Raw genomic sequence first — 24,940 nt, forward strand, 5'->3', positions numbered from 1 at the left:
TATACTATAGACAGTGTTTATTTGTGTTGTAACAATTTAGTTTGACCAATTATTATTACCAAATGTCCTCGGTTTCTTTGGGATTAATTGAAATGAACACAATGAGGTACCATTTCATACAGAGTAGTCCCCAATGTTATAGGAATGATTTTAAATTGTGTCAAAAATGTATTGTGTAATAATACCAACTTCTAGTTTACTGTGCAATAAAATGCAAACAGCTACACTGTGCATTTCTGTTCTTCAGTTGAAAAATTCACATATTTTTATGACATTCCTTTGTCTTCCGATAGGTTGCATAACTCATATCTGACGTAAGACAATGATTATGCCCTTCATTGAATGAACATCACCCTAACCCCAGTACAGTGTTGTAATGATTGTTCCCACCCAAAGGCATGATGTCATAAAGCGGTGGTTCCTAACATTTTTTTGATCAGTGGCACACCTTGATGGGCTAATAAATGATGTGGCACACCTAAACCTTTCCTAATCATTTATTAAGTGTTAATGACCTTCATCTCATCTGATCCATACTGCAAATCATTCATTTTCTGTGACAACCATTTTTTCATAGATTCAACTGGGTGTATTTCAACTATTTTCATAGTTCCTTAGGCCCACTCATGATGGTTCATTTGTGTGTACCCCTTTAAGAGCATCCTGCAACTCTCAGATAGAAAGGAAAACATGTAGCTCTGGTAAAATAGGTCTTACTTTGAACGGAAAGGTCTAGAAACGAGCCGTTTCCTGCATTGTAAAGGTGCATCAACAGACACAAAGCCAAGCTCCGTTTGCTTCTATGGCAGAGGCTATGATACTGCTAAGCCTCAGACTTGCCTGTGTTAATGGTTCTCACAGGCAAAGGAAAAGGATACTAATTACTTTGCTCATGATACGCGCCCCTCAAATGATCCAAATGTAAAAACAGCTGCAGCGCACCGGACTTGAAACAACGATACAGATTTGTAACCATGTGTGCCATTCAATCAATGTATTATCTGATTGATTTTCTTTCTAGCGGCACTGGTGCCCCCAAGTCAAAATCCCACGTTCATTCCACAGGTAATATTTATAAGCGAGTGTTATCAAGAATTGGAAAAGTTTTGCGGCACACTGGTTGAAAACCACTGTCATAGAGGGTGACACATCATCATGAGGGTGGTTTTCCTCTCTGACTCCCGGGGCATAAATCAGCAGTAATGAAATGGTTGTCTCACAACTAGTCACGTCTGATTTATTTCACCGCCATAGAGCTGCCTTCAGACACATAGATCAGTCACTGTCGCCCCTCTCCAGACTAGTCTACCTCTTATGGGTCAATGTTATGTGTGAGAGTTAACAGCGATACCGACAGTATGCCTTGGTTTTATGTTTGCGACGTTCGTCCTAAATCTCCTCTTGTCTGACAGCTAATGTCAGCGTGTGTATATGTGTGTCCTGGATTTCCCTTTGTCTGACTGCTAATGTGAGTGTGTGTGGATTTATGTCTTCCACTGCCTCTTCTCTTTTACCTGCAATTAAAGTGAGCTACCTCAAACTGACTCCTATCCAGGACACACACTGAGTTGACCGTCTATTGATGTTGCTCTTTGGTCGGTTACAAACATTCAACCATAATCCAACTACGGTCTATTAACTTTCTTCTTTGGTCAGACCTAACATTACTTCAACCATAATCCAACAAAAATTCTTCCCGTGGTCTTACCTGAGTTCTGGGGGTAGGCGGGTCCCCCATTGAGGTGGGGCTGCTGGGACATGGAGAAATGGGAGCTGCCGGAGGGCGCCCGGCGGTAGGTACCTGTGGCCGACACCATGGAAGCTGAGGTGGCGGTGGAGTTGTGGCGGGAGACCTGCCGCGAGATGGTGCCAAACTGGGACATGGGGATGGGACCCAGGCCTGGGCCCTGGGGGACTGCTGCTGTGGTTGTTGAGGTGGGGAGAGGGGTACGGAGAAAGAAGGTAGGGAAAGGAGAGTGAGAGAGTTAGTGAATTCACTGAAGTTGGCCCTGTCTTAACCGCACTTATTTAGTGTGTGGTTGGATGGAAGCGACTCAGCTGTGGCTGGTGTGCCTGAGCACAACAACCAACCAGACAGAAAAAAAGAGTTCCATGAGAAGATATACTGTGCTGCCAAAATATCACCAAAATATGCATATGAATCTAGATCTAAATGTACAGCTGAATTGTATGGAAAACTGATGCATAATATGAGGCTGAAACAAACAGACTAACACCATTGTATGCCAAAAGAGATGCCAAATTGACAGAACAAATAGGCAGCTAAGCGTATGTATATGAAAAGATTAGCTGACACAATAAACAGACACATGCTAAGTTGAAGACAGGAGAAGGCCTGATAGAAGCAGGAGATGCGATGCTAAAGGAATAAGACTGGTCAGACAGAAAGGACAGCTAAATGCTATGCTAAACAAAATGAGAAGCGAAGATAACAGAATGGAAAGCTAAATCCTAAGCTAAGAGAGAAGAAAAGGTACCAAAATGGAAGTCTACATTCTAAGCTAGGGTACCAGAGATCCTATACAGAATGGAAGGCTAAATGCTAAGCTAACAGAGAAGCTAGACAGAAAGGCTAATGCTAAGCTAACAGAATGAAACGGCTAAAATGCTACACTACCAATAGGTTAACAGAGAAGCTAATTAGACAGAACCGACAACAAAATGCTGAGCTAAACAATGCTAACAGAGAAACAAACAGAATGGAAGGCTGAATGCTAAACTAGGTTAAAAGAGAAGCTAATTCAATAGAATGGACACCTAAATACTAAGCTAGCAAAGAATCTACAATAATACAATGGCTAGTTAAATGCAAAGCTAAGCTAAAGGAGATGTATCGCTGGCCTCACCTGGTCCCAGGCTGGGAGGGGAGGGAGTGGGCACGGCCAGAGGAACACTTATGCTGCTGCCACCGCTGTTCTCTCGCCCGCCACTACCCCCACTGCTGCCACTGCACAGAGAGAGAGCGAGAGAGAGAGAGAGAGAAAGATGAGGGGAAGAAATTGGGATAGGGAAGAGGTAAAGAGAGAGTCATATATATATATATATATAGAGAGAGAGAGAATAAAAGAGAAGGATGACGAAAGAATAGAGTGTCAGACAATCTGTAATTATATTGTCAGCATGAGCTCCTATCACAATTCAGCTGTAGAGTATAATGGGCTCTATTTTTCAAACCTAACACAATGGTAAGTCTTAGACTGGCGGTAGCTCTATAGGTCCGAGGGTGTCTCAGAAATATTTTAGCTATTTTCCCTGCAGGAATTATGAGCGCAAGAGCTAACAGAGGAGTGAATAGGCTGGGTTTTGATGAATACATTTGTTGTAGGTGTGTCGAGGGTTGACTCTTCACTGGCCAATCAGAACATGCTCTGTCACTAAATACGTGGCTTCTTCAAGTTGTGTATTTACATTTTTTAATGTATTGCGTTGTCATCAACTCCAATTCTAATGTTAGTCCGTTATAACCTAGTTTGATAAATAGCCGACAAAAACAAAATAACAACATTTGGGGCTATCCCATCTTTGCTAAATATGTTGAAAATGTTAGCAGTCCACATTATTCTAAGTCATTTCATGGCTTGAATATGTAAATATACAGTTGATGTTGGAAGTTTACATACACATTCGCCAAATAATTCCCAATTCCTGACATATAATCCTCGTAAAAATTCCCTGTTTTAGGTCAATTAGGAGCATCACTTTATTTTAAGAATGTGAAATGTCAGAAAAATATTAGAGAGAATGATTTATATCAGCTTTTATTTCTTTCATCACATTCCCAGTGGGTCAGAAGTTTACATTCACTCAATTAGTATTTGGTATCATTGCCTTTAAATTGTTTAACTTGGGTCAAACGTTTCGGGTATTTTGTGAAGTGCACCAGTCCCTCCTGCAGCAAAGCACCCCCACAACATGATGCTGCCACCCCCGTGCTTCACGGTTGGGATGGTGTTCTTCGGCTTGCAAGCCTCCCCCTTTTTCCTCCAAACATAACGATGGTCAATATGGCCAAACAGTTCTATTTTTGTTTCATCAGACCAGAGGACATTTCTCCAAAAAGTATGATATTTGTCCCCATGTGCAGTTGCAAACCATAGTGACTTATTCCCTGCTGAGCGGCCTTTCAGGTTATGTCGATAGAGGACTCATTTTTACTGTGGACATAGATACTTTTGTACCAGTTTCCTCCAGCATCTTCACAAGGTCCTTTGCTGTTGTTCTGGGATTGATTTGCACTTTTCGCACCAAAGTACGTTCCTCTCTAGGAGACAGAACGCGTCTCCTTCCTGAGCGGTATGACGGCTGTGTGGTCCCATGGTGTTTATACTTGCGTACTATTGTTTGTACAGATGAACGTGGTACCTTCAGGCATTTGGAAATTGCTCCCAAAGTCGAACCAGACTTGTGGAGGTCTACAATTATTTTTCTGAGGTCTTGGCTGATATCTTTTGATTTTCCCATGATGTCAAGCAAAGAGGCACTGAGTTTGGAGGTGTATCTGTGAAATATATCCACAGATACACCTCCAATTGACTCACATGATGTCAATTAGCCTATCAGAAGCTTCTAAAGCCATGACATCATTTTCTGGAATATTCCAAACTGTTTAATGGCACAGTCAACTTAGCATATGTAAACTTCTGACCCACTGGAATTGTGATACAGTGAATTATAAGTGAAATAATCTGTCTGTAAACAATTGTTGGAAAAATTACTCGTGTCATGCACAAAGTTGATGTCCTAACCGACTTGCCAAAACTATAGTTTGTTAACAAGAAATTTGTGGAGTGGTTGAAAAACGAGTTTTAATGACTCCAACCTAAGTGTATGTAAACTTCCAAATTCAACTGTATACATAACATCCACACTGATATAGGGCTTTATTTTTTTATTTAACCTTTATTTAACTAGGCAAGTCAGTTAAGAACTAATTCTTATTTACAATGACGGCCTACCCCAGCCAAACCCGGACGACGCTGGGCCAATTGTACGCCGCACTACGGGACTCCCAATCACGACCGGATGTGATGCAGGCTGGATTCGAACCAGGGATTGCAGTGACGCCTCGGGCTAAGCCATGGGTATGCCAAATGTTGTCAATAGGCAAGATTACATTTACTTTGATATGGCCTAAAAAGACAGTGAATAATTCCAATCCAATTCGAATAAAAACAAAACAACAACTTGTTTTAAATAGGCTATGTTTCAATACAGTTACAGGCACCGTAATACCCCTACCGTGGGCATATAATATTAAGGCAACAACGACTGGAGGGTTTTACGCACATTCAAAGTTTTCACAGAAGCTGGATAAATATCCGATATCAAGAGAAAGGGGGAATGTCCACTCAACGTTATACAGCTCCCAAATGTAATGTTTTATAAACTGTAAGGACCGACGCTGGAGATGAGAAGCAAGTACAGGGAGTGAACATTTAATGGAAAACGGACATCAAACAGAGGAAGGACAGCATCTGACATTACGACAATAATGCTGACACTGGGAACAAAACTGAGGAACAGACAGATATAGAGGGGGCAATCCACAACATGAAGGAGTCCAAGTTAGTCCAATGAGTGCAGATGCGTGTAGTAATGGTGACAGGTGTGCGTAATAAAGGGCAGCCGAGGGAGAGTGGGAGCAGGCGTGACAGTACCCCCTCCCCCTAGGGGCGCCACCCGGTGTCCCACCTGGGCGAGCCTGACGGGCCGGCTGAGTCATGGGCGCTGGACTAGCCGGTTGAGGAGTAGAAGCCCGACGAGCCGGCTGAAGCGTGGGAGCCTGACGGGCCGGCTGTGGCATGACGTGGGATGGGAGCCTGATGATCGGCTGAGGCGTAGGAGCCCGACAAGCCGGCTGAGGCATGACGTGGCATGGGAGCCTGCCGAGCCAACCGAGGCAAGGAAACCTCATCAGCGGCACCCAGACCCAACGTCACCACCAAAAACAAAAAACAAGAACTCCCTGATGCTTCAAATAGGGGTGTCAGTATTCTGTAAGGACCGACGCTGGAGATGAAAAGCAAGTACAGGGAGTGAACATTTAATGGAAAATGGACATCAAACAGAGGAAGGACAGCGTATGGTCAGGGGAAACAAAATGACATTACAACAATACTGGCACGGGAAACAAAACTGAGGAACAGACAGATCAATCAACAACGTGAAGGAGTCCAGGTGAGTCCAATGAGCACAGATGTGTGTAATGATGGTGACAGGTGTGCGTAATGAAGGGCAGCCTGTTGTTCGAGAGCGAGAGTGGGAGCAGGCGTGACATAAACATAATGGACTAATTTACCAATCTAAAACAAAATGCTGACATGGGCTAATTAAGTGACTGCTGATGCACAACCAAAATTTCGAAATTGCACCTTGTGTATTCTATTAATCTATCAGGTGGTTGAGACCCTGAAGTTGAGTCAACCCCCCCAAAATAAAATTGGGTCCAGGGGCCACCAGTGGCCAATTCCTGGCCTAGTGTAAGGGTAGCCTGAGGAAGGCTTGGTTCATAATCATATGAAATAAAAAGCAAGCAATTGTTAAAGGAAAAAAACAGGAGCTAGATAAAATAATGTAGGCCTACAGATAAAAAGGGGATGTCCGCTCACTATTTTGCTGCTCACAAACTTGATATTTTAATAAAGCTTTGCTAAATAAGATTTATTTCAAAGTAATCTCACGACCCTTTATTGATAAGCTTGGCTACTTGATGAACAAAAAAAGGACAAAAAAGGAACACTTATGAGGGACAAAAAAAATCCAGCCTTCATTGAGGGGAGGGGAGGCAATGCTTGGTTTTTAATCACATGCTCTTACAGACGAGCTGCCAGCGGCCCCCTTTGTTGTCAGCATGAATGTTGTCATTAAAACATTGTTTGATTGGATGACACGATGAACTCGGCTCATTGGTCAACCACGCAGGCTTTGTTGCTGGCACTACCTTTCAGATATAAAGAAAAGTCTGCAAAACGTTGGCGTCACCCCGTCTTGGTTTGAAAGGTGTAAAACACACCAACACACACACCTAGGCACACACACGCTCCAGTGGCCACATGCAAATTAGGGGTGGGCAGTGTGTGTTACCTGTGTGTTCTGGGTCTCTGGTTGAGGGAGGCCGTGCGTGCAGGGCTGTGCTGGCTGCCTAGTCGTGCTGGGCTGGTCATATAGTCGTTAGGCACCGTTGGAGGCTTGACTGGCTCCAGGGTCTTATAGGGGGTGTTTCGCCTGGAGAGGACACACACATTGAGAACATTAAGCGCATGTCAACACAACACACACCAATAACATTTTGCACGTTAAGAAAACACACACGTGCACATACACACCAATAACTCAAGTGCACATCAGCACAACACAAGCTCACACAGGCACACACACACTCATACACACATTTTTGGGATACCATACCCAAGAGTCCCACGACCAGCCATGGGTGGGCTCGGGGGTTTCTGTGTCGGTGGATTGGTCCTCGATAATGTCCCCCCTCCTCCTCCCCTCGCTGGCTGGTTGTTGCCATGTTGCTATAAAAAAGAAAAACGTGGATTCTCAGTCATAGGTGGCCAACTGATGTTCAACCCTTTACAAAGGCAATTACTGTATGTTACATTGTGCAAGTATCCTATTACAGTACGGTGCAGTTTATAGTTAACATTTTGTTTTCACTTTTAGTGTTTTGTGATGGTATCTGTATTGTTTAACTGAGAGATAATTTCGATCATTTGGAGACATAACAAGGACTTTATATTAGGACTACATTCTCTCATAAAGTTTTAATATACATACAACATATACTGATGTTACGAAATGAGGCGACCCAGAGTAATGGGGGCTTAGAGGGTCAAAGCATCATGGGTAGGGGGAGAAACACAGCTCTTACCTTGGCTTTAAGCCACTGAGTGCAGGCAGTAAAAAGAGAAGAGACAAAATAACAACATACTCATTGGTTAAGAGTAGCAGGTGAGTAAGAACAAAGGGATTAACACGTGTGCTTATCGGTTAAGAGAAGAGACAGAGTGAGAACTACAGTAATAACAGCTGTGCTCATTGGTTAAGAGTAGCAGGGGAGTAAGACCTAAGGAGTAACACTTGGGCTCACTGGAGGAGACATAGTAAGAACTCTTGTGCTTATTGGTTAAGACAAGAAAGATGACTAACACCTGTTTCATGTCATTATTATGTGTTGGGACAGCCTGTGGGGCATAAAATAGAATGAATATGAACACACAGCATTAACTAGGGAATATACCATTTTCCCAAGTGGTGTCCCCTGCATTTTCTACTGTCAATTTTAAGTTGTGTGCAACAAAAAAAACATTTCGGACCACTGGATTAGAGAATATTATTTTGTAACTATTCTAGTTAGGAATACAGTGAAAATATAATTTAAAAAAGCGATAGAGGTAGCAGGGATAAAATACTTGAGTTCTCAATGATTACATTCCTGAATTAGCCTGACTAGTGAACTGTAACCTCTGACTGTCCTATTCTATTTATCCAACACCTAATATTGAACCTCATCATGGACAGCTAGCTCCCGCTAAAACCTGCCCCCTAACTGAGATGGCTCACAGTTCAGTCAGTCAAATGGCTGATTTGGATTCTACTGGAAGCTAGCTGTTGTAACCAGTCAAGTCAGTGTGGTCTAACACATGATTTGCGTTTACAGTAACTGGTGACAGTCGACTACCCTGTCTCTCTAAAATGTCTCCTGATTCGTAATTGTTGAAAAGCTCCCTTGGCTGTCACTATGGATGTGTCCTGTAGGGGGAAGACACACGCCTCCGTCTCCAGGGGCAACTGTCTGTCAGTAATGACTATTGGGAGGATACCACGGTAACCGGGAGGCGAGGAGAGTGATTTGGTATTCATTGTCCAAGGCGAGCCTCCGGGGACTTCTCCTGCCCCAACGAAGGGGAAATAGGCTGTGAGAATGAGCTGGGCTAATGAGGTGTTCACACGCGCATGCACACGTATACATACAGTACATGAGCCCCCCCACACACACACACACACACACAAAAACGCATGGCGCTCATACTACACAAGTCTGCTTAAACATACATCCAAAAACACACACACATCCAACCACTCGGGCCTCATCGGCATTAAAATGTGTATGTTTAATGGTATATGCATCAGCACACACACACACACACACACACACACACACACACACACACACACGACTGGTGTGGCTATAGTGGCACTGGGCTGATATCAATGGCTCTGAATTATTATAACACACGTATGTTTCGGTGGAGAAAGGGGAAATCTGAGAGGGCTCCCTCTCTGTCTGACTGTCTGTCAACCATGAAGCAGACACAGTGAAACCCGAGGAATCAAAATGGAGGTGCACCAGACTCAGAACATTGCACTACTGAGTCCTGAGAAAATTGAATCTGACAGCTTTCTGTACCAGACACAGGAAACCTATCTTAAAGGTGCACTTCACCACTTTTTAACATCATATCCATTATGTTCGGCGACATACTAGTTTCTACATATGTGAAAATTGTGAAACTTTTGTGCGTTTTGTAGTCAAAAAGATGAGAAGAAAAGGTCAGAAGAAAAATACCCCATATGACGTCATCGGGGGTCATGACTGAAATGATGTTGACCTCTTTGTGTAGACTGAGAAGTCATATTGTACATTTGGTCACTATAGGAAACCCCAATATAGTGGACAGACATATTACATACTATATGCATGTATCCATTCGCTAATTTTGTATTGCTGCAAATTCTCAAATCCATTTGTATCATGAGACTAAGACAAATGTGTGAATAGGGCCTCTTTTGGTTAGAATTGCTTTGCAGCGGATGTTAGAAGAATATCAACAAACAAACTCATTATCTAACATAAGAGACACAGTCACAGCAAGAGTAATATAGTGATTCATTCATGCATAGCACACCATGGCAAATAAAGGACTATCAATGACAGGCAGCAACCAATACACACAACAAACTCAAAGTGAGAGAAAGAGAGAGGGAGGGAGAGAGAGAGAGAGAGCAAGAGAGAGAGAGAGAGAGAGAGAGAGAGAGAGAGAGAGAGAGAGAGAGAGAGAGAGAGAGAGAGATCCGAGGGAGGGAGAATAACAAATGAAGTCGGAACCGGAAGATAGCTGAAAGATTATTTCCCCACAATTCATGGGGGATATGATGGCGTCAGACTTCCCAGCCAGTAACCTCCTAGAGTTCTTGGACACAGACAGAGGTTAGAGGAGCCAAGCTTGTAACCACTGATGGCTTCGCCTACTACACTGACAGCTACAGTGTTATGTTAAATCTTCACACCCCCTGCTGCACTTCATTAACTAAAAGGGCAGTTTATTGATTAGCATGATTTAATTAAGTGGAAGTAATTAAATGGTAATAAAATGGCTAGACAGACCACTTACATGACTGTTCCAGGCGTGAATCTGGTGCTAATTGTGTGTTTGCCTCTCAGGAAAATTGATTTATATAAGGACTAGCACACACCTGAGGGAATGATGACTAACTAATTAATGACTCCAGTTGATCAATTGCTATGAAGGGTGTAAGCCGAAACCAGCATGGATACTGGAGACGTCAATGCAGTATTACATATTGAGTAGTGTTTTTTTCTGAAAATGTCAGTATGAGGCACTGGGGCTGAGGATGACGTGACTCCAGTCTGTTGCTTTTACTTTAAGAAGGGGGGGGCTCTTACTTTGACACCGTGGCTTTTTCTTTGAAATATAGGGGACTCTTACTTTGACACCGTGGCCCACGTCGTCCAGCAGCGTGTAGTCGATGGGCTTCCTGATGTACCGGACTGGCCGCTCCATGTTGCCTGGGGCGATGATCTTGTGCGTGCGCGAGGTGTTCTTGTTGGTGGTCAGGATGCCAATCTCTCGCCGTGCCACCTTCTCCTTGTGGATGTCCACTGTCTGAATGGAGGGATGGGGAGAGAGAGAGAGGATTAGAAGCAAGGAAGAGGAAGGAGTGCTCTGCTAAATGTAATTACAGTGACTTTACACTGTCATATGTTTGGCGTGTCTGTCATAGATTTTTATTACAGTCTTAGATCATTACATTTTACTATGACTGTAACACCTCCAGTAAGTCATTTTTATGGCAGCATTAAGAAAGCATATAAACTATTCATACTGATGGACTACAACAACAGTGTTTCACATTTAGTGGCCCTTAGGGGTTGAAACAGGGAGGGACTGCCTGGACATGTCCAATAACTCCACTGGACGTGTCGTTTTTTGTTGCAAAACGTTTTCCTACTGTGTGCCCTAATGAACACGACCAAAGAACACTGCCTTTACCTTGGAGACCATTCGAAAGACAACTCCCATCTGGGTCAGTTGAAACCGCGAGTGACCCCCATATCCTTTTAAATTACAGTCATAAATGATATGATCTCACAGCAGGTGGCCTGTCTCCTGTTAGAGCCTCAGAGGGTTGATTCTTATGAACAATAGATGAAGGAATGAGGGTGGGTGGATGTGTATGTCTCTGGACATTTAGGTCACACTTCAGTCAGAAAGAGAGATGATGTGTGTGTGTGAGAGGGGAGGGGGGGTTGGATGGTGCGCACGCGTGTGTGTGTGTGTGTGTGTGTGTGTGTGTGTGGAGGTGTTTAACTACTCTTGTGGGGACCAGACATTTTGTTACAAGGTCAAATGCTATTTCTAGGGGGTTTAGGGTTAAGGTTAGCATTAGTGTTAAGGTTAGGCTTAGGGTTTAGGGAAAATATGATTTTGAATGGGACTGAATTGTGTCCCCCCACAAGGTTAGCTGTACAAGACTGTGTGTGTGTGTGTGTGTGTGTGTGTGTGTGTGTGTGTGTGTGTGTGTGTGTGTGTGTGTGTGTGTGAGAGAGACCCTAGGCAATGAGGTCACTGTTCATCCAACTGGGTTAAGTACTCTTTAGGGATTCCAATGCTGTAGGTGCTAGAGATGGAGAACAAGTGAGAGATAAAGGGGATATTTAATAGACAGGTAGTTCATTTGACCCTCTGGAACGACCTTAAAGAAGTCCCTGAGCTGCAGCCACACAAACCTCTCTGCGTTCAACGCTAGACATTTTATGTGCTGTGTGATAAAAATAGAAAACACGGTTGTAATTCTTTTTCTCGAGAGGAAACAACATGGTCACGCCCAGTTTCAGCTTGGAACCAGCACCAAACCCTTCATGCCCATTTCCTGTCTGAATCAGAGATAGGGGGCTCAAACAGTTCATACAGAAAGAGAGCAACAAAAAAAAATCACAAACAAAATGAGAATGAAAGGGCAGGAAAGAAAAGAAGAGAGAATGAAAGGTTTAGCTATGTGGTTAGAAATGTGTTGGTTCCTGTGTTACTGTTCAGGTCAACGTCAAACAGGTGCAATACATTCTCTGTAGATTGGATCTTCATATGATTGCCTACCACAAACAGATAAGATCTGCTGAATCAATAATAATAATAATACTAATAGCATAACATATGCCATTTAGCAGACACTTTTATACAAAGCAACTATCAGTCATGCATGCATACCATTTACGTACGGGTGGTCATCGAAACCTTCATCAGTGGTTAACACCACAACTCCTATCTTTATGTGCAAGTCTCACGTAATCCTGACAGAACATTTTCCCAACAGTAGAGAAAATACCTTTTTTTACCCAACAATAGCATGTGAAACTTGGAATGTCTTTGAAATGTACATCAGCATTGACAATGTTTTCAAGATATTTCTTTCTCCAAGAGAAAAAGGTTCATTTCAAGAGATAATAATAATTTCTCATTTTGATTGAAAACATTGTCATTCATGATTATGTACTGTTGTTTAAGCAGGTGGCCTAACTAAACGCATGACAAAAAAAAACAAAAAAAAAAAAATGGTGACTTAATTTTTTTACTAATAGCCCTAATGTAGACAGTATTTAACTGAATTGTCATTGTACATTAGATAATTCAGTTACGAATAGTTAGATATGTTCATATGTTCATGAGTAAAAACCAGTCTCAAGTCAGCTGATGCTCAACTGTTAATAGAAGGATTCCTGGAATGACAGTTGAGAATAGAGGTCAGCCGATTATGATTTTTCAATGCCGATACCGATACTGATTATTGGTGGGCCAAAGGGCCGATACCGATTAATCGTCCGATTTAAAAAAATGTATTTATTTATTTGTAATAATGACAATTACAACAATACTAAATGAACACTTTTATTTTAACTTAATATAATACATCGATCAAATCAATTTAGCCTCAAATAAATAATGAAACATGTTAAATTTGGTTGAAATAATGCAAAAACAAAGTGTTGGAGAAGAAAGTAAAAGTGCAATATGTGCCATGTAAAAAGGCTAACGTTTAAGTTCCTTGCTCAGAACATATGAAAGCTGGTGGCTCCTTTTACCTGGGAATACTGAAGATTCATGTTAAGAGGTTTTAGGTTCAGGTTATTATAGGAAATATAGGACTATTTCTCTCTATACGATTTGTATTTCATATACCTTTGACTATTGGATGTTCTTCTAGGCACTATAGTATTGCCATTCTAACAGTATAGCTTCCGTCCCTCTCCTCGCTCCTACCTGGGCTTGAACCAGGAACACATCGAAAACAGCCAGCCTCGAAGCATCGTTACCCATGTAGAGGAAGGGAAAAAACTACTCCAAGTCTCAGAGCGAGTAACGTTTGAAACGCTATTAGCGCGCACCCGGCTAACTAGCTAGCCATTTCACATCGGTTACACCAGCCTAATCTCGGGAGTTGATAGGCATGAAGTCATAAACAGCTGCTGGCAAACGCATGAAAGTGCTGTTTGAATGAATGCTTACGAGCCTGCTGCTGCCTACCACCACTCAGTCAGACTGCTCTATCAAATATCAAATCATAGACTTAATTATAACATAACAACACACAGAAATACGAGCCTTAGGTCATTAATATGGTCAAATCCGTAAACTATCATTTCAAAAATAAAACGTTTATTCTTTCAGTGAAATACGGAACCGTTCCGTATTTTATCTAACGGGTGGCATCAATAAGTCTAAATATTCCTGTTATATTGCACAACCTTCAATGTTATGTCATAATTACATCAAATTCTGGCAAATTTGTTCGCAACGAGCCAGGCGGCCCAAACTGTTGCATATACCCTGACTCTGCATAAAATGAATGCAAGAGAAGTGACACAATTTCCCTAGTTTAATATTGCCTGCTAACATGAATTTATTTGAACTAAATATGCAGGTTTAAAATATACTTCTGTGTATTGATTTTACGAAAGGCATTGATGTTTATGGTTACGTACATTCGTGCAACGATTGTGCTTTTTTCGCAAATGTGCTTTTGTTAAATCATCCCCCGTTTGGTGAAGTCGGCTGTCTTTGTTAGGAAGAAATAGTCTTCACAGTTCGCAACGAGCCAGGCAGCCCAAACTGCTGCATATACCCTGACTCTGTTGCACAGAACGCAAGAGAAGAGACGCAATTTCCCTTGTTAAAATAAATTCATGTTAGCAGGCAATATTAACTAAATATGCAGGTTTAAAAATATATACTTGTGTATTGATTTTAAGAAAGGCGCTTTTTTCGCGAATGCGCTTGTTAAATCACCCGTTTGGCAAAGTAGGCTATGATTCAATGATACATTAACAGGCACCGCATCGATTATATGCAACGCAGGACAAGCTAGATAAACTAGTAATATCATCAACCATGTGTAGTTAACTAGTGAATATGTTAAGATTGATTGTTTTTTATAAGATAAGTTTAATGCTAGCTAGCACCTTACCTTGGCTCCTTGCTGCACTGCATAACAGGTAGTCAGCCTGCCACGCAGTCTCCTCATGGAGTGCAATGTAATCGGCCATGATCGGTGTCCAAAAATGCCAATCACCGATTGTTATAAAAACTTGAAATCGGCCCTAATTAATCCAATTCCGATTCCGATTAGTTGGTCGACCTCTAGTTGAGAGATGGGCAACGCTGCCCCAACGCAGACCGTTTAGTTGGTCAAGACTGGTCCGCTTGGTCAAGACTGGGGGGATTTTGCTATAAACTGTTCATAGGAATTTTTGCTATAGGAATTAATCTCTCACCGAGTGTCCTATAACGTTTTGTACCCTAACCCCCTCAAAGCTAGGGTTGGAAATCCCAATCCCTGGAAATCCTCATTGGTTAGTATGCTCTAATAGTCCCAACCAGACTGTAAAACACCTGGATTGTCAACTCATCTCACCTCCTGCTCTAAAGGCATCAGCATGCTTCAGTTCAGCTGGCACCAAGCCGAAGTCGACTAGTCAAGCCGAACAAGTATGCTTGCATACTCCCTTAAAAGACCTTCGCATGGAAAACCAAAAAAAGCAGCAACAGTATTGTTTATCCATTTTAAGATGCGGTAGTGTAACGGCTGTCTTCTGAAATGAACCAAGGCGCAGCAGGTATGTGAATACTCATTTTTTAATTACCCAACAAAAGGAGTAAAGCATCCACAGGAAACAATAAACGTAACAGCAGCAACAGTTCGCAGGCTAAAAAACGCAGTGCAAAACAACCACCCACAACCCCAAAGAAAAACACACACACCTATATAGGACTTCCAATCAAAGGCAACTCAACACACCTGCCTTCAATTGGAAGTCCCAATCAACAATACAAACATAACCAACACAAACATGCTACGTCCTGACCAAAACTAAAACACTAGCTCCATCTGCTGGTCAGGACGTGACAGTACCCCCCCTCAAGGTGCAGACCCCGGAATGCACCTACCAACAGAAAAACACCAACAAAAAACCCATAAACAATAACCCTTAAACAATAAGGGAGGGAAGGGAGGGTGGCTGCCGTCACCAACGGCACTGTGCTACACCCTCCCTCCCCAACCCACCTATCCTGGAGGTGGCTCAGGTGCAGGCCGTGGACCTCGCTCCACCGTCGGCGTCGCCCACTTTGATGGCGCCGATAGCTGCGCCGGGCCGACGGGCCACTCGGGCTGACCCGGGCAGACGGACCACTCGGGCTGGGCCGGGGGACAGGAGGGCCCCTCGGGCTGGGCCGGAGGGCAGGAGGGCCCTCGGGCTGGGCCGGAGGGCAGGCAGGCCACTCTGGCAGTTCAGGGCAGTCTGGCCACTCTGGCAGTTCAGGGCAGTCTGGCCACTCTGGCAGTTCAGGGCAGTCTGGCCACTCTGGCAGTTCAGGGCAGTCTGGCCACTCTGGCAGTTCAGGGCAGTCTGGCCACTCTGGCAGTTCAGGGCAGTCTGGCCACTCCGGCAGTTCAGGGCAGTCTGGCCACTCCGGCAGTTCAGGGCAGTCTGGCCACTCCGGCAGTTCAGGGCAGTCTGGCCACTCCGGCAGTTCAGGGCAGTCTGGCCACTCCGGCAGTTCAGGGCAGTCTGGCCACTCCGGCAGTTCAGGGCAGTCTGGCCACTCCGGCAGTTCAGACGACTGTTGACTGGTGGGCAACTCTGGTGATGGTTGACTGGTGGGCAGCTCTGGTGACTGTTGACTGGCGGGCAGCTCTGGCGACTGTTGACTGGCGGGCAGCTCTGGTGACTGTTGACTGGCGAGGCTGGGTTGACACACTAGACTCCTGATGCGTGGGGCTGGTATAGGCCGTGCCAGCCTGGAGACACGCACCTCCATGCTAGTGCGTCTGGCGGGAAACACCGGACCGAAAGGGCGCGCTGGCGGTCTTGATTGTAGGGTTGGCATCACCCCTTCCGGCTCGATTTCCCCCTTGCCCTGGCACCTGCGGGGCGCTGGTACTGGGCGAACTGGGCTGTGCGTCCGTATCGGCGAGATGGTGCGTACCACAGCGTAACATGGCGCCCTCCACCTCATATGCACCTCCCTGTAGTCACGGGTAGCTGGCTTACGGCTCTTCCCTGGCCTGGCCAAGCTACCCGTGTGCCCCCCCCAAAAAAATCTTGGGGCTGCCTCTCGGGTTTCCTAGCCAACCGTGTTCCAGCGTAACGTTCCCGATGGTTCCTCTGTCCAGCTGCCTCCCCTCTCCTGAGTGCCTCCACCTGTTCCCATGGGAGGCGATCCCTTCCGGCCAGGATCTCTTCCCAGGTGTAGGCTCCCTTGCCGTCCAGGACGTCCTCCCATGTCTATTCCTCCCTTTTTCTTTCCTGTGGCTTCCTCCTCTTCTGCTGCTTGGTCCTTTGGTGGGTGGTTCTGTAACGGCTGTCTTCTGAAATGAACCAAGGCGCAGCAGGTATGTGAATACTCATTTTTTAATTACCCAACAAAAGGAGTAAAGCATCCACAGGAAACAATAAACGTGACAGCAGCAACAGTTTGCAGGCTAAAAAACGCAGTGCAAAACAACCACCCACAACCCCAAAGAAAAACACACACACCTATATAGGACTTCCAATCAAAGGCAACTCAACACACCTGCCTTCAATTGGAAGTCCCAATCAACAATACAAACATACCCAACACAAACATGCCACGTCCTGACCAAAACTAAAACACTAGCTCCATCTGCTGGTCAGGACGTGACAGGTAGCCAGTATACAATTCCTGAAAATAGTCTGAATTAATCTAAAATAATTCAAGAAATCTGTCATTAATTTTGATGTTTTTGCAGAGGAGATCTTAGTCATGCAATTCTACATCTAACTATACTGAACTGAAATATAAATGCAACATGCAACAATTTCATTTATTTTACTGAATTACAGTTCATATGAGGAAATCAGTCAATTGAAAGAAATTCATTTGGCCCTAATCTACGCATTTCACATGACTGGGAATACAGATACAGTATGCATCCGTTAGTCAGAGACACCTTTAAAAAAAATGGGCCTCAAATGGGCATCAGGATCTCGTCACAGTATTTCTTTGCATTCAAATTGCCAACGATATAATGCAATTGTGCTTGTTGTCCATAGCTTATGGCTGCCTACACCATAACCCCACCGCCACCATAGGGCACTCTGGTCACAACGTGCTCGCCCACATGACGCCATACACGCGTCTGCAGTTGTGAGGCCGGTTGGACGTACTGCCAAATTCTCTAAAACGACGTTGGAGGTGACTTATGGTAGAGAAATGAACATTAGATTATCTGGCAACAGCTCTGGTGAACATTCCTGCAGTCAGCATGCCAGTTGCATGCTCCCTCAAAACTTGAGACATCTGTGGCATTGTCTTGTGTGACAAAACTGCACATTTTAGAGGGCCTTGTATTGTCCCCAGCACAAGGTGCACCTGTGTAATGATCATGCTGTTTAATCAGCTTCTTGATATGCCACACCTGTCAGGTGGATGGATTATCTTGGCAAAGGAGAAATGCTCAGTAACAGGGATGCAAATAAGCTTTTTGTGCGTATGGAAAATGTATTTCAGCTCATGAAACATGGAACCAACACTTTATATGTTAAGTATATATTTTTGTTCAGTGTAAGATATTTAGTGCAGTATTTCTCAATGAAAAAAGTGCATAAAAATGAGTCGTCTCTCGTTGAATGACAACAGACTATTTTGAAGAATCCCTACTGTTGACCTATCACCAACAAAGGGGTGTAGACTTCGGCTACCACCTTGGGCTTGCTTCCAGAAAATGTTTTGTGTGCACGAACAGCCTAAAAAAAACCTTACTGAAGTCCAAAACGAACAAAACGTCACAAAATAACATCATAATATATGCAAAAACTGCTTCGGCTACGAAGCATGCGGAGGCCTTAAAGGTTAGAGGCCGACCGATAAATCGGTTGACTGATATTATAGGCCGGTATTAGCCATTCACAGAAAAATGTATAATAGTATTTATTGCAAAGATAAAAAGCTGATTATACAGTGCATTCGGAAGGTATTCAGACCCCTTGACTTTTTCCACATTTTGTTACGTTACAGCATTATTCTAAAATGAATAAAATGTTTTTTTTTGCAAATGTATCAAAAAGAAAACCTGAAATATCACATTTACATAAGTATTCAGACCCTTTACTCAGTACTTTGTTGGAGCACCTTTGGCATCAATTACAGCCTCGAGTCTTCTTGGGTATGATGCTACAAGCTTGGCACACCTGTATTTGGAAAGTTTCTCCCATTCTTCTCTGCAGATCCTCTCAAGCTCTGTCAGGTTGGAGGGGGAGATTCGCTGCACAGTTATTTTTAGGTCTCTTAAGAGATGTTCGACCGGGTTCAAGTCCAGGCTCTAGCTGGGCCACTCAAGGACATTGTCCTGAAGCCACTCCTGCGATGTCTTGGCTGTGTGCTTAGGGTTGTTGTCCTGTTGGAAGGTGAACCTTCGCCCCAGTATGAGGTCCTGAGTGCTCTGGAGCAGGTTTTCATCAAGGATCTCTCTGTGCTTTGCTCCGTTCATCTTTCCCTCGATCCTGACTAGTCTCCCAGTCCCTGCCGCTGAAAAACATCCCCACAGCATGATGCTGCCACCACCATGCATCTCTGTAGGGATGGTGCCAGATTTCCTCCAGACGTGACGCTTGGCATTCAGGCCAAAGAGTTCAATCCTTGTTTTCAACAGACCAGAGAATCTTGTTTCTAATGGTCTGAGAATCATTTAGGTACCTTTTGGCAAACTCCAAGCGGGCTGTCATGTGCCTTTTACTGATGAGTGGCTTCCGTCTGGCCACTCTACCATAAAGGCCTGATTGGTGGAGGGCTGCAGAGATGGTTGTCCTTCTGGAAGGTTTTTCCATCTCCACAGAGGAACTCTGGAGCTCTGTCAGAATGACCATCGTTTTTTTGTCATCTCCCTGACCAAGGCCCTTCTTCCCCGATTGCTCAGTTTGGCCGGCGGCCAGCTCTAGGAAGAGTCTTGGTGGTTCCAAACTTCTTCCATTTAAGAATGATGGAGGCCACTGTGTTCTTGGGGACCTTCAATGCTGCAGACATGTTTTGGTAGGCTTCCTCAGATCTGTGTATTGACACAATCCTGTCTTGGAGTTCTACAGACAATTCCTTCGACCTCATGATGTAGTTTTTGCCCTGACATGCACAGTCAACTGTGGGACCTTATATGGACAGGTGTGTTTATTTCCAAATCATGTCCAATCAATTGAATTTACTACAGGTGGACTCCAATCAAGTTGTAAATACATGTCAAAGAGGATAAAATGAAACAGGATGCACATGAGCTAAATTTCTAGTTTCATAGCAAAGGGTCTGAATACTAATGTAAATAAGGTCTTTCCGTTTTTTTATCCTCTATGGGCTAGGCGGGACGAATTCGTCCCACCTACGTAACAGCCACTTGAAGCCTGTGGCGCGATTTTCAAAACCTTAAAAATCCTATTACTTCAATTTCTCAAACATATGACTATTTTACAGCTATTTAAAGACAAGACTCTCGTTAATCTAACCACACTGTCCGATTTCAAAAAGGCTTTACAGCGAAAGCAAAACATTAGATTATGTCAGCAGAGTACCAAGCCAGAAATAATCAGACACCCATTTTTCAAGCTAGCATATAATGTCACCAAAACCCAGAAGACAGCTAAATGCAGCACTCACCTTTGATGATCTTCATCAGATGACAACCCTAGGACATTATGTTATACAATACATGCATGTTTTGTTCAATCAAGTTCATATTTATATCAAAAATCAGCTTTTTACATTAGCATGTGACGTTCAGAACTAGCATACCCCCGCAAACTTCCGGGGAATTCGCTAACATTTTACTAAATTACTCACGATAAACGTTCACAAAAAGCATAACAATTATTTTAGGAATTATAGATACAGACCTCCTCTATGCACTCGATATGTCCGATTTTAAAATAGCTTTTTGGTGAAAGCACATTTTGCAATATTCTAAGTACATAGCCCAGGCATCACGGGCTAGCTATTTAGACACCCGGCAAGTTTAGCACTCACCATAATCATATTTACTATTATAAAAGTTTGATTACCTTTTGTTGTCTTCGTCAGAATGCACTCCCAGGACTGCTACTTCAATAACAAATGTTGGTTCGGTCCAAAATAATCCATCGTTATATCCGAATAGCGGCGTTTTGTTCGTGCGTTCCAGACACTATCCGAAATGGTAAAGAAGGGTCGTGCGCATGGCGCAATTCGTGACCAAAAAAATCTAAATATTCCATTACCGTACTTCGAAGCATGTCAACCGCTGTTTAAAATAAATTTTTACGCCATTTTTCTCGTAGAAAAGCGATAATATTCCGACAGGGAATCTCCTTTTCGGCAAACAGAGGAAAAAAATCACAAAGGCGGGGGCGGTCGGGTCACGCGCCTAAGCCCAGAGTCCCTTGATCGGCCACTTGAGAAAGGCGATAATGTGTTTCAGCCTGGGGCTGGGATGACGACATTCTGTTTTTTCCCGGGCTCTGAGCGCCTATGGACGACGTAGGAAGTGTCACGTTAGAGCAGAGATCCTTAGTAAAAGATAGAGATGGAAAAGAAGTTCAAGAAATGGTCAGACAGGCCACTTCCTGTAAAGGAATCTCTCAGGTTTTGACCTGCCATTTGAGTTCTGTTATACTCACAGACACCATTCAAACAGTTTTAGAAACTTTAGGGTGTTTTCTATCCATATGTAATAAGTATATGCATATTCTAGTTACTGGGTAGGAGTGGTAACCAGATTAAATCGGGTATGTTTTTTATCCAGCCGTGTCAATACTGCCCCCTAGCCCTAACAGGTTTTAACTTAAATATACATTTGCTAAAATTTCTAAAAACCTGTTTTCGCTTCATCATTATGGGGTATTGTGTGTAGATTGATGAGACAAAAATAATAATACATTTTAGAATAAGGCTGTAATGTAACAAAATGTGGAAAAATTCAAGTGGTCTGAATACTTTCGGAATGCACTGTATACGTAGAAGAAACAAAGAACGTCTGCTCATTTGAGGTCATGAAGATGGAGCTCTACCAGCTGCTCATTGAACATCATTCAGCCCTAGGTCACAACGTCAGAGAGAGTAGTAGCTTGCCTCAGCCAACATATTTGAATAAGTATATAATCAAAAGTACACTTCACCAAGCATGCAGCCTTGTCCTCATCACATCTCACTTAGTTAACGTTAGCTGGCTTCCTAGCCAGCAAGGTAGTTAGCTCAGCTTTCTAGAGAGCAAGATTGTTAGCTTAGCTAGCTAGCTAGCAATCTGTGCTACTTATATGCTAACACTGGACTGGCACTAAAGTGAACACTCATCCTTGATACAAAAAGAAAACTGTTACTGTTTGGGCCAATTATGTTAGATAGTGGGATTATGTTAGTTTTCTGAAATATGCAATCTGCAAAAAGCAAGACAGTTAGCGCAGATATATAATTCAGGTCATGTGCCTGCACTCATGATGAGATAAGTAGCTAATGTTAGCTAGCTATCTAAATTAGGACATGAGACTAAAACCAGTGCGGCAAGCATTTGCCTGCATAAACATGTTTAGTCATCAGCGCATGCCAATTGCAGTTGAAATTATTAGCCAATACATATTGCAATGAATAACAGTGTAATGTACATATGGTTTCCGTAACAAAACATTGTCATAATGAACAGCTAGCTTGTGCTTGTCATAACGTACTCTCATTGCCAGGTTACCATAAAGTGTTTGCTTTATCACCTTCGAATGTTATAAACACTGTAGTAAATCTACTCAAGACAAATGCTGACGCTAACACCTAGGTTTGACATGAAAGGCATGTTACTGCCTTTCAATGCTTATTTTTTTGCATACTAAAACATTTTGCATACTTCTTATCCACCGCTATAGATAGACATCTTTAAGTTGTACCTAAGAATGCAAACTAAACAAGTTTTGTATTTAAAGGCATATTTATAGAGGATATTGTTGCTTTTTGGTGGATGTCCTGTAAAACACAAATAAAATATTTTAAATAATGTACATTTTAATATTTAGTTAAAAAAATTATAAGTTAGAGTATCTGTTCATTGTTTGGAGCACAATTTGTGTAAAAAGGTCTGTTTTTCATTCCACCTCTAAAAAACGATATATCAGATACTGTATATACAGATATACCGGTAATCGCTGACTTTGGCCTCCCTAAAATTGGTATTGGACCCAAAAATCCCATATTGGTCAGGCTCTACTAAAGGTGGATACTGTATCACTTCAACCAGGATCTGTGAAATATCTTCAATATGAAACTAAAGCTATGATACAGAATAGCTCCAAGACCAGAGTTATCTTATTCATCCATTTATCATTTCTCCACAAAGAAGATTTAACCTCAGTGCTTATCCATACAGTACCATTACTAGGGCAGATGAAACACAGAACCTACCCAAGGATCAATAGCTATCTCTTTTATGACAGGCTTTTAGGACTTCCCAACTCAATTACACAGCATGCAGGAAGGATAGAGGTGATTAAAACTGGGGTGTTTCACACACACCAGGTATTAAGTGATTTGTACTCCAGCCCAATCCTAATGGACTAGATGAAGAGAATAAGCACTACTAGCTAGAATCTCAATGTTTCCCAAACTCAGGCCTGGGGACCCTAAAGCGTGCACATTTTGGTTTTTGCCCTAGCACTACACAGCTAATTCAAAATAATCAACTAATCATCAAGCTTTGATTATTTTAATCAACTGTGGTAGTGCTTGGGCAAAAACCAAAACGTGCACCCCTTGGGGTCCCCAGGACTGAGTTTGGGAAACACTGGGCTAGATGGTTATGGAGCAGATATTTTGTTTGCTGGTGAACGAACAAGAGGCCTATAAAACCACCTTGACTCATGGCCCCAAGGAGCGCTCTACTTACTGTGAGTGTGTGTGGCGTATTCAGAGAGTGCTGTTGTGTATCTTTGGTAGTGTGTACAATGGTGTGAGTGCCAGGGCTGAGAGTGGAGGTTTTTGTGTGATTGTGTATCTGTGTATATAAGTGTGTGTGTCTGGACAGGTGAGGTGTGGTTGATAGAGGTGTGTGTGTCATGTGCTTCCAGTATGCTTATGTATGTGCATGCTCACATGTGTGTGTGTGTGTGTGTCATGTCAAATCAAATCAAATTTGATTTGTCACATACACGTGTTTAGCAGATGTTATTGCGGGTGTAGCGAAATGCTTGTGTGCATGTGCTTCCGTGTGTGTGTGTGTGTGTGTGTGTGTGTGTGTTGTGTGTCTAAGCACATGTAGTATTAAAGCTGGGACGATAAATCAGAAATTATCGACACTGACCATACTGATCACTTATCGCAGGCATTTTGCTGATATCGTTCATTTCAATAAGTAGCCTATACTAGAGAAATGTGAAGTTTGAAATGAAATACGTTTGCTAATATGGATGATTATTAATGGGATAATTGATGGCTACAACCATCAAACTAGTAAAGAATAATTTAAAAAACTGTGGTGCATATTAATGGTATAAACATTGTTCTATTTATCGGAGATTGCTGTGCCAATGGATTTAGTTGAGGTGAGTACCTAAGAATTTATAACGTTCTATATGGACTCTGTGAAGATATGAAAATATGATGAATTGTATGTGTGTATAATCGAATACTAGAGATTTGATGAAGTAATACTGGGAATATAAAGAGATGCAACTTAAACAACCCATACGTAGACGTATGTAGGTTTTGAGTTGGTCCCTTTAAGCATAAATTCAGAAAATTTGTTGCGATATGGATTTATTTCCATAACGCCCAGCTCTAATGTTTATCTCTCCTGACCTGAGAGATGTGGTTGATGGAGGACTCCATCCGGCGCAGCTGCGAGGCCTGGATGTCCAGCAGCTGCAGCACGTTGTTGGCTAAGGCATTGATCTGGTAGGCAACGCTCGCCAGAGACTGGGTGGTGTAGGCTTTAGTCTCCTCCAGAGCTTTCCTCTTGTCCTGGGCCTAGAAGATGAGGAAGATGAAGATGACTACACAAGATCCAATGGAAATTTGACTTCCGCTTTATCCCAAACCCCCCGAAAGACACGTACACATACATAGGTTGGAGAGGTTGGAGCAGGGGGAAAGACCATCGT

At 43.0% G+C, this 24,940-nt stretch overlaps 1 protein-coding gene across 4 annotated transcripts in view; it reads right to left on the reverse strand.

Annotated features, from left to right (window-relative positions):
- LOC106568697 (abl interactor 1) overlaps positions 1-24,940 on the reverse strand; it is a 49,395-nt gene that overhangs the window by 5,644 nt on the left and 18,811 nt on the right. For 2 of the 4 annotated variants that reach the window (XM_045693837.1, XM_014139263.2), the window contains exons 2-8: positions 24,639-24,806; positions 10,758-10,934; positions 7,898-7,912; positions 7,429-7,541; positions 7,105-7,245; positions 2,868-2,968; positions 1,709-1,921 (exon numbers count right to left, since the gene is read on the reverse strand). In XM_045693837.1, coding sequence (XP_045549793.1) covers positions 1,709-1,921; positions 2,868-2,968; positions 7,105-7,245; positions 7,429-7,541; positions 7,898-7,912; positions 10,758-10,934; positions 24,639-24,806 — 928 coding nt within the window. The remainder of the gene's footprint in view (positions 1-1,708; positions 1,922-2,867; positions 2,969-7,104; positions 7,246-7,428; positions 7,542-7,897; positions 7,913-10,757; positions 10,935-24,638; positions 24,807-24,940) is intronic. The other 2 variants (XM_045693838.1, XM_014139264.2) reach the window with 1 other exon arrangement.

The sequence above is a fragment of the Salmo salar genome, chromosome ssa14 (genome assembly GCF_905237065.1).
Source record: "Salmo salar chromosome ssa14, Ssal_v3.1, whole genome shotgun sequence".
In the NCBI taxonomy this organism is placed as follows: domain Eukaryota; kingdom Metazoa; phylum Chordata; class Actinopteri; order Salmoniformes; family Salmonidae; genus Salmo; species Salmo salar.